Source organism: Bufo gargarizans, chromosome 9 (assembly GCF_014858855.1).
Source record: "Bufo gargarizans isolate SCDJY-AF-19 chromosome 9, ASM1485885v1, whole genome shotgun sequence".
Taxonomy (NCBI): Eukaryota; Metazoa; Chordata; class Amphibia; order Anura; family Bufonidae; genus Bufo; species Bufo gargarizans.
Genome location: NC_058088.1, coordinates 60,718,257 through 60,729,151, shown reverse-complemented (window position 1 = coordinate 60,729,151; position 10,895 = coordinate 60,718,257). Strand labels below are relative to the sequence as shown.

General features: G+C 50.2%; 1 protein-coding gene across 1 annotated transcript in view; it reads left to right on the top strand.

The window, feature by feature from the left end:
• Positions 1 to 212: 212 nt before the first annotated feature.
• Positions 213 to 10,895, top strand: part of RAB4B (RAB4B, member RAS oncogene family) — a 33,233-nt gene continuing 22,550 nt past the window's right edge. The window contains exons 1-3 of the mRNA XM_044268284.1: positions 213 to 356; positions 3,570 to 3,650; positions 8,802 to 8,916. Coding sequence (XP_044124219.1) covers positions 341 to 356; positions 3,570 to 3,650; positions 8,802 to 8,916 — 212 coding nt within the window. The 5' untranslated portion in view covers positions 213 to 340. The remainder of the gene's footprint in view (positions 357 to 3,569; positions 3,651 to 8,801; positions 8,917 to 10,895) is intronic.

Here is a 10,895-nt window from a genome sequence, read left to right as displayed (position 1 = left end):
CACACACAGCTCTGCTATACTCTGGGTCCGCATTGCAAACACAGCCCTGCTATACTCTGGGTCCACATTACACACACTCACACAGCACTGCTATACTCTGGGTCCACATTGCACACACAGCTCTGCTGCAACTGTTACCTACGCAGTAAAATCACTCCGCACAAATGAACAGGACTACCACCGCCCTGTGAAGCCAGATCCTGGCTCCGCCCACATGTCTGATCACGTGGTGATGACATCATCAAAGGTCCTTCAGCTCACCGAGAAAATATAGAGGAAGAAGAGAAACAGGCCGGGCCCTGGGGCCGGAGGAGGAGGAGAGGGCCCTGGACTAGGAAAGATGTCGGAGACGTACGGTGAGAGTCTAATATACCACACACAGGGTGACAGGGGATGTCTCATGCTGGAGAGTGTGAGGTGACAGGTGGAGATGTCTCATGATGAAGAGTAAGGTGACAGGTGGAGATGTCTCATGATGAAGAGTAAGGTGACAGGTGGAGATGTCTCATAATGAAGAGTAAGGTGAGGGGTGTCTCATGATGGAGAGTGTGAGGTGACAGGTGGGGATGTCTCATGATGGAAACTGGCGAAAGGTTGAGGATGTCTCATGGTAGAGACTGGTGAGAAGTTGGAGATGTCTCATGATGGAGACTGGCGAGAGAGGTGGGGCTGTCTCATGGTGGAGACTGGCGAGAGAGGTGGGGATGTCTCATGGTGGAGACTGGCGAGAGAGGTGGGGATGTCTCATGGTGGAGACTGGCGAGAGAGGTGGGGATGTCTCATGGTGGAGACTGGCGAGAGAGGTGGGGATGTCTCATGGTGGAGACTGGCGAGAGAGGTGGGGATGTCCATGGTGGAGACTGGCGAGAGAGGTGGGGATGTCTCATGGTGGAGACTGGCGAGAGAGGTGGGGATGTCTCATGGTGGAGACTGGCGAGGGAGGTGGGGATGTGTCATGGTAGAGACTGGTGAGAAGTTGGAGATGTCTCATGATGGAGACTGGCGAGAGAGGTGGGGATGTCTCATGATGGAAACTGGCGAGAGAGGTGGGGATGTCTCATGGTGGAGACGTCTCATGGTGGAGACTGGCGAGAGAGGTGGGGATGTCTCATGGTGGAGACTGGCGAGAGAGGTGGGGATGTCTCATGGTGGAGACTGGCGAGAGAGGTGGGGATGTCTCGTGGTGGAGACTGGTGAGAGAGGTGGGGATGTCTCATGGTGGAGACTGGCGAGAGAGGTGGGGATGTCTCATGGTGGAGACTGGCGAGAGAGGTGGGGGTGTCTCATGGTGGAGACTGGCGAGAGAGGTGGGGGTGTCTCATGGTGGAGACTGGCGAGAGAGGTGGGGGTGTCTCATGGTGGAGACTGGCGAGAGAGGTGGGGGTGTCTCATGGTGGAGACTGGCGAGAGAGGTGGGGATGTCTCATGGTGGAGACTGGCGAGAGAGGTGGGGATGTCTCATGGTGGAGACTGGCGAGAGAGGTGGGGGTGTCTCATGGTGGAGACTGGCGAGAGAGGTGGGGGTGTCTCATGGTGGAGACTGGCGAGAGAGGTGGGGATGTCTCATGGTGGAGACTGGCGAGGGAGGTGGGGATGTCTCATGGTGGAGACTGGCGAGAGAGGTGGGGATGTCTCATGGTGGAGACTGGCGAGGGAGGCGGGGATGTCTCATGGTGGAGACTGGCGAGGGAGGCGGGGATGTCTCATGGTGGAGACTGGCGAGAGAGGCGGGGGTGTCTCATGGTGGAGACTGGCGAGAGAGGCGGGGGTGTCTCATGGTGGAGACTGGCGAGAGAGGCGGGGGTGTCTCATGGTGGAGACTGGCGAGAGAGGTGGGGGTGTCTCATGGTGGAGACTGGCGAGAGAGGTGGGGGTGTCTCATGGTGGAGACTGGCGAGGGAGGTGGGGATGTCTCATGGTGGAGACTGGCGAGGGAGGTGGGGATGTCTCATGGTGGAGACTGGCGAGGGAGGTGGGGATGTCTCATGGTGGAGACTGGCGAGGGAGGTGGGGATGTCTAATGGTGGAGACTGGCGAGAGGAGGCGGGGGTGTCTCATGGTGGAGACTGGCGAGAGGAGGCGGGGGTGTCTCATGGTGGAGACTGGCGAGGGAGGCGGGGGGTGTCTAATGGTGGAGACTGGCGAGGGAGGTGGGGATGTCTAATGGTGGAGACTGGCGAGAGAGGTGGGGATGTCTCATGGAGACTGGCGAGAGGAGGCGGGGATGTCTCATGGTGGAGACTGGCGAGAGGAGGCGGGGATGTCTCATGGTGGAGACTGACGAGAGGAGGCGGGGATGTCTCATGGTGGAGACTGGCGAGGGAGGTGGGGATGTCTCGTGGTGGAGACTGGCGAGAGAGGTGGGGATGTCTCATGATGGAGAGTAAGGTGAGGGGTGTCTCATGATGGAGGCTGTGAGGTGACAGGTGGGGATGTCTCATGGTGGAGACTGGCGAGAGAGGTGGGGATGTCTCATGGTGGAGACTGGCGAGAGGAGGTGGGGATGTCTCGTGGTGGAGACTGGCGAGAGAGGTGGGGATGTCTCATGATGGAGAGTAAGGTGAGGGGTGTCTCATGATGGAGGCTGTGAGGTGACAGGTGGGGATGTCTCATGGTGGAGACTGGCGAGAGGAGGCGGGGATGTCTCATGGTGGAGACTGGCGAGAGGAGGTGGGGATGTCTCATGGTGGAGACTGGCGAGAGGAGGCGGGGATGTCTCATGGTGGAGAAGACAGAAGAGCTTTCCTTCCCTCAGATAGAAGGGCTGACACTCTCCGGAGCAGTCTCTTCTGAGTTGTGGTTTCTGTGTCTGTCACTGGTTTCCTGCCTGACATCCTCAGCACAGCAGCCGCAGGAGTTGTCAGCTCCGCCCCCTTCCGTCAGATTTGTCTTGAAGACGTTCTGCTTTCTTCAGATTCACCCAGTGAACGTCTCCTTTTCTGATCTTGAGTTACCGCCTGTGTTACTGTCCAGAGCTGCATTTACAATTCTGCAGGCCTCAGAGCTGCAATCCCCCGATATCTGGAAAATACGGATGCGGTCAGTGTGCATCCCACAATTTTCTCGGGACCTTCTTTAAAAAAGAAATATATATTCTTGACCACAAAACTGACAAGAATTGGACAGGTTCTGTAACTTGCAGCCGACAGATGACATTTTTTTTGCGGACCCTTAGAAATGAATGGGTCCGTGTGATCTGCAAAAAATGCAGTCAGTGTGTACGAGGCCTACATTATAAGCTCAGGGGCGTGTGTCGCAGCCAGCTTGTTGATGGTTTCCAGCAGGAACAGAAGTTTACTTCGCAGCTCAGCCCCATAGAAGTGACTGTGGCTGAGCTGCAGTACCCAACACAGCCACTATACAGTGTACGGCGCTGTGGAGAGTCCGCCTTGCTTGTGCAAGCGCTGCGTCCCTTTCAAACAGCTGATTGGCCGTACATGCGGAGAGCGCCCGATTCCCCACCAGTGTAGTAAGAACGGCCCATCCTGAGGGTAGGTCATCAATATCAAAATCCTGGACAACCCCTTTAAGCGACTGGTTTCATCACTGATGTTCATTTCTTATTTCAGATTTTCTCTTCAAGTTCCTTGTCATTGGCAGCGCAGGAACCGGGAAATCCTGCCTCCTCCATCAGTTCATTGAGAGCAAATGTAAGTATGGCGCGTGACATGTGATCTACCGGATGGCGGAGTGTAGAAGTAGTCCCCATCATTCTATCAGGCGGTATGTCTCATTACTTGGGCTCCAGCCACAGAGAATCCTCAGAATCCGGGTTCCCTGTTGGTGGGGGATCGGGACCCCCCACTCTGATTGAGGTCCCATTTATTGTTTATGGTGGAAAATTCTCTTAACCCCGCTAGCTGAAACCCCCTTAATGACCAGAGCACTTTTTACACTTCGGCACTACACTCCTTTCACCGTTTATCGCTCGGTCATGCAACTTACCACCCAAATGAATTTTACCTCCTTTTCTTCTCACTAATAGAGCTTTCATTTGGTGGTTTTTCATTGCTGCTGACATTTTTACTTTTTTTGTTATTAATCGAAATTTAACGATTTTTTTGCAAAAAAATGACATTTTTCACTTTCAGCTGTAAAATTTTGCAAAGAAACGACATCCATATATAAATTTTTCACTAAATTTATTGTTCTACATGTCTTTGATTAAAAAAAAAAATGTTTGGGCAAAAAAAAAAAATGGTTTGGGTAAAAGTTATAGCGTTTACAAACTATGGTACAAAAATGTGAATTTCCGCTTTTTGTAGCAGCTCTGACTTTCTGAGCACCTGTCATGTTTCCTGAGGTTCTACAATGCCCAGACAGTAGAAACCCCCCACAAATGACCCCATTTCGGAAAGTAGACACCCTAAGGTATTCGCTGATGGGCATAGTGAGTTCATAGAACTTTTTATTTTTTGTCACAAGTTAGCGGAAAATGATGATTGATTTTTTTTTTTTTTTTTTCTTTTTTTTTTTTTTTTCTTACAAAGTCTCATATTCCACTAACTTGCGACAAAAAATAAAAAATTCTAGGAACTCGCCATGCCCCTCACGGAATACCTTGGGGTGTCTTCTTTCCAAAATGGGGTCACTTGTGGGGTAGTTATACTGCCCTGGCAATTTAGGGGCCCAAATGTGTGAGAAGTAGTTTGCAATCAAAATCTGTAAAAAATGACCGGTGAAATCCGAAAGGTGCTCTTTGGAATGTGTGCCCCTTTGCCCACCTTGGCTGCAAAAAAGTGTCACACATCTGGTATCGCCGTACTCAGGAGAAGTTGGGGAATGTGTTTTGGGGTGTAATTTTACATATACCCATGCTGGGTGAGAGAAATATCTTGGCAAAAGACAACTTTTCCAATTTTTTTATACAAAATTGGCATTTGACCAAGATATTTTTCTCACCCAGCATGGGTATATGTAAAATGACACCCCAAAACACATTCCCCAACTTCTCCTGAGTACGGCGATACCACATGTGTGACACTTTTTTTTGCAGCCTAGATGCGCAAAGCGGCCCAAATTCCTTTTAGGAGGGCATTTTTAGACATTTGGATCCCAGACTTCTTCTCACACTTTCGGGCCCCTAACATGCCAGGGCAGTATAAATACCCCACATGTGACCCCATTTTGGAAAGAAGACACCCCAAGGTATTCCGTGAGGAGCATGGCGAGTTCCTAGAATTATTTTTTTTTTTGGCACAAGTTAGCGGAAATTGTTTTTTTTTGTATTTTCTCACAAAGGCTCCCTTTCCGCTAACTTGGGACAAAAATTTCAATCTTTCATGGACTCAATATGGCCCTCACGGAATACCTTGGGGTGTCTTCTTTCCGAAATGGGGTCACATGTGGGGTATTTATACTGCCCTGGCATTTTAGGGGCCCTAAAGCGTGAGAAGAAGTCTGGAATATAAATGTCTAAAAAATTTTACGCATTTGGATTCCGTGAGGGGTATGGTGAGATCATGTGAGATTTTATTTTTGGACACAAGTTAGTGGAATATGAGACTTAGTAAGAAAAAACAAAAACAAAAAAAAAATTCCGCTAACTTGGGCCCAAAAAAATGTCTGAATGGAGCCTTACAGGAGGTGATCAATGACAGGGGGGTGATCAGGGAGTCTGTATGGGGTGATCACCCCCCTGTCATTGATCACCCCCCTGTAAGGCTCCATTCAGACGTCCGTATGATTTTTTACGGATCCACGGATACATGGATCGGATCCGCAAAACGCATACGGACGTCTGAATGGAGCCTTACAGGGGGGTGATCAATGACAGGGGGGTGATCACCCCATATAGACTCCCTGATCACCCCCTGTAAGGCTCCATTCAGACGTCCGTATGCGTTTTGCGGATCCGATCCATGTATCCGTGGATCCGTAAAAAATCATACGGACGTCTGAATGGAGCCTTACAGGGGGGTGATCAATGACAGGGGGGTGATCAGGGAGTCTATATGGGTGATCACCCCCCTGTAAGGCTCCAGTCAGACGTCCGTATGATTTTTTACGGATCCACGGATACATGGATCGGATCCGCAAAACGCATACGGACGTCTGAATGGAGCCTTACAGGGGGGTGATCAATGACAGGGAAGTGATCAGGAAGTCTATATGCGTGATCACCCCCTTGTCATTGATCACCCCCCTGTAAGGCTCCATTCAGACATCCGTATGTGTTTTGCGGATCCGATCTATGTATCAGTGGATCCGTAAAAATCATACGGACGTCTGAATGGAGCCTTACAGGGTGGTGATCAATGACGGAGGTGATCAGGGAGTCTATATGGGTGATCACCCCCCTGTAAGGCTCCATTCAGACGTCCGTATGTGTTCTGCGGAACCGATCCATGTATCAGTGGATCCGTAAAAATCATACGGACGTCTGAATGGAGCCTTACAGGGGGGTGATCAATGACAGGGGGGTGATCAGTGGTTCATAAAGGGTTAATAAGTGACAGGGGGGGGGTGTAGTGTAGTGGTGTTTGGTGCTACTTTACTGAGCTGCCTGTGTCCTCTGGTGGTCGATCCAAACAAAAGGGACCACCAGAGGACCAGGTAGCAGGTATATTAGACGCTGTTATTAAAACAGCGTCTAATATACCTGTTAGGGGTTAAAAAAATCACATCTCCAGCCTGCCAGCGAGCGATCGTCGCTGGCAGGCTGGAGATCCACTCGCTTACCTTCCGTTCCTGTGAGGATTTCACAGGAAATCTCGGCTATCGCGAGATGAGGCACGGATGTGTCCAGGAGGAGTAAATCAACCACCTTCCGGACGCATCCGTGCATTAGGCGGTCGGGAGGTGGTTAAAGGGGTTCTGCAGTTTTTTTTAAACTGATGATCTACCCTCTGGATAGATCATCAGCATCTGATCGGCGGGGGTCCGACACCCGGGACCCCCGGCGATCAGCTCTTTGAGAAGGCAGCGGCAATGGCAGTAGTGCCGCGGCCTTTTCGCTGTTTACCGCAGGCCCAGTGACGTCACGACTAGTATCAATGGCCTGGGTGCGGCTAAGCTCTGTTCACTCTGTGCACTCCGTGGCCGTATTGCAGACGCATTTGCGGATTCGCAATACACGGGCACCACTCCGTGTGCATTCCGCATCACAGATGCGGACCCATTCACTTCAATGGGTCAGCAAATCCGGAAATGCAGAACAGAAGCACGGAAAGGAACCCTACGGAAGCACTACGGAGTGCTTCCGTGGGGTTTCGTCCCGTACTTCTGTTCTGCAAAAAGATAGGACATGTTCTATCTTTTTGCGGAACAGTTGGATCGCGGACCCATTAAAGTGAATGGGTCTGCGATCCGCTGCGGCTGCCCCACGGTGGGTGTTTTTGCATTGCGGCCCGCAGCACGGCCACGGGCCCACACGCGAGGCCTAAGGCTACATTCACACGACCGTATGTGTTTCACGGATTACGTCCTTTTTGCATCCGTATTGCGTCAGTTTTTTTTGTAGATCCATTGTAACAATGCCTATCCTTGTCCGCAAAACAGACAAGAATAGGACACGTTCTATCTTTTTTGCGGGGCTACGGAACGGGCATACGGATGCGGACATCACACTGTGTGCTGTCGGCATTTTTGGCGGACCCATTGAAATGAATGGGTCCTTATCCAATCCGAAAAAAAAAAACAGAACGAACATGGAAACAAGATACATTCGTGTGCATGTAGCTTTGGACTGGATTCACACAGAACGTTTTGCGGCCTTCTCACGGCTTTGCTTGTGACCGATGAACGCAATGTCACATGGCCTAGGCCAGTGATGGCTAACCTCCGGCACTCCAGCTGTGGTGAAACTACGACTCCCAGCATGCTCTATTCATTTCTGTGGAGTTCTGAGAATAGCCAAGCAAGTATGCATCTTGGGAGTTGTCGTTTTAACACAGCTGGAGTGCCAGAGGTTACAGTCACTTGACGTGAATGAGGCTGAGCTGCGATACCAAGCACAGCCACTATGCAACGTTCGGCGCCGTTCTTGGTGAGCTGAGAGAAGGCTGCAGTGTCGGTGCCTTCTTGAACAGCTGGTCGGCGGAGATCCCGGGTGTCGGACCCTCACCAATCACATACTAGGTCATCAGTTTAATAATCTTGAAAAAACCCGTTTGCACAGTACCCTCTGCACTTTAGACCATCATTTTTTTTTCTTCCAGAATGTCCCTTTAATGGGGTTATGCCATGATTGTGCAATTACAGAAGGATTCCGATCCAGGTGGTGGTTTGAAAAATGTAGACTATTTTTCCTGCCACCGCCCCTTTAAAGGGCTTTTGTCACCCCCCCAGTGCGCCTGCGCCGATGACGTCACATCTACTCCCGGCGCATGCGCATTGAGGGAGAAGCGGCCGAGCGAGCGTCCTCCTCTAAGTGCGCCTGCGCCGACTGAAGACCGGTACGGCGCAGGCGCGAGATTTAGAACGCAGACAGGGCCAGCCGGAGGAGGAGAGCACTCGCTGGCCCTGTCAATCAACATGAGGAGGGGGCGTTTTTTTGAAAGGAGGATGTGGCGGCTACCAGCAAGTAACCGCCCTACTTGCTGGTAGAGAGGTAATTAACATTTTATAAAAGTGCGGTTTTTAAAGAAACTAGACAACCGAAAAGGGTAAGAGCGCTATACATTGAAAAATCGCACTATAAGGATTTTAATTAGCCCAAAAATGAAAAATGACTTTTGGGGGGTGACAGAAGCCCTTTAACCTACATCTTGACAGCCACACATTTGTAGACAGCGGTGGAGGTGGAGGAACCTGTTTGTGCAGATGACATGAAGCCTTCTCGGTTCTTTTTTGCCTTCTAGTTAAGCAGGACTCGAACCACACGATCGGAGTGGAGTTTGGATCCCGGATAGTGAATGTGGCGGGTAAATCGGTGAAGCTGCAGATCTGGGACACAGCTGGACAGGAGAGGTTTAGGTAAGTGATCTGTACAACTCCCATTCATCTCTCCATGGAGAGTGGTGGAACAAGCCTGCAGTCCGCCTGGAAAAGGGGACTCAGCGAACCCTTGTTCTCAGAAGTGGTGGAAGTCCCAGACCTCCACCAAGGGCATCTGTCAGCAGCTTTGTACCTATGACACTGGCTGGCCTGTTACATGTGCGCTTGGCAGCTGAAGGCATCTGTGTTCGTCCAATGGTCATATGTGCCCGCATTGCTGAGAAAAATTATGTTTAAATATATGCTAATAAGCCTCTAGGAGCAACGGGGGCGTTGCCATTACACCTAGAGGCTCTGCTCTCTCTGCAACTGCCGCACCCTCTGCACTTTCATTGACAGGGCCAGGTATGATGACCTTTAGGCACCTTGCAGACGAGTGTGTCCGGATGCGTTGCGTCTGCGATCAGGGAAAATCGTGCGAGTAGGTACGCAATTGCGTTCCGATGTTCAGTTTTTATCACGCTAGTGCAATGCGTTTTGCACGTGCATGATAAAAAACTGACTGTGGTACCCAGACCTGAACCCGGACTTCTTTATTGAAGTTCGGGTTTGGGATGGTTGTTCTGTTTATTTTATTTTTATTCCCTTATAACATGGTTATAAGATAAAATAATAGCATTCTTAATACAGAATGCTTACTAAAATGTGGCTTAAGGGGTTAAAAATAAAAAAAAATGTATCTCACCTCATCCACTTGATCGCCCAGCCGGGCTCGTCTTCTTTCTTCTTCTTCTTCTTCTTCTTCTTCTTCTTCTTACAGGACCTGGCTGGAAAAGGACCTTCTATCTTCATTCAGCAGGACCTGCGCTGACGTCACCGCGCTCACCACATGGTGAGCGCGATGATGTCACCGAAGGTCCTTTTCCAGCCAGGTCCTGCAAGAAGAAGAAGAAAGAAGACGAGCCCGTCGGCGCGATCAAGTGGATGAGGTGAGTTACATAATTTTTTATTTTTAACCCCACAATGGACCTTTTACTTAGCATTCTTTAATTCAGAATGCTAATTTTTTCCAATATAACCATGTTATAATGGGAAATAAAGTAAATGGGAACCCGGGTAAATCATCCCTCGTCTCCTTAGCAACCATGCGTGAAAATCGCATTGCATCCACACTTGCTTGCGGATGCTTGCGATTTTCACGTACCCCCTTTCATTTTTATGGGGCCTGCGTTGCGTGAAAAACGCTGAATATAGAACATGCTGCGATTTTCACGCAACACACAAGTGATGCGTGAAAATCACTACTCATCTGAACGGCCCCATTGAAGTGAATGGGTCCGGATTCAGTGCGGGTGCAATGTGTTCACCTCACGCATTGCACCCGCACAGAATTCTCGCCCGTATGAAAGGGGCCTTACACTGCCTGGTCCTGTCAATTAAAGTGCAGAGGGTGCGGCAGTTCCAGAGAGAGCAGAGCCTCTAGGTGTAATGGCAACGCCCCCGTTGCTCCTAGAGGCTCATTTACATATATTAAAACATAATCTTTCTCAGCAATGCGGGCACATATGAACATGGGACCAACACAGATGCCTTCAGCTGCCAAGTGCCCATGTAACAGGTCAGCTAGTTGCATAAGATGCCCTTTAAGCCATGTATTGCGAGGATGGCTGCTGCTTGCCCTGGCAGTAGCAGGGGACATTAGAAGCCAGTCCCTGAGCTGGTTTCACGAGAACGTGTCTTTGTGAGGCAGCCTCCTTAAAGGGGGGACCCATCTGGGATGTTGATGTCATTTCGCTAGAATATGCCATCAGTGTCAGATAGTTGCTCCAAAGAGAAGGAGAGCACAGTGTGCATGCACGGCATGCTTTCCATTCCTCGCTATGGGAGTTCAGACCCCACATGATTATAAGGCAATGGCAATAACCCTTTAACCCCTTAAGGACTCAGCCCTATTTCACCTTAAGGACTTGGCCATTTTTTGCAAATCTGACCAGTGTCCCTTTAAGTGCTCATAACTT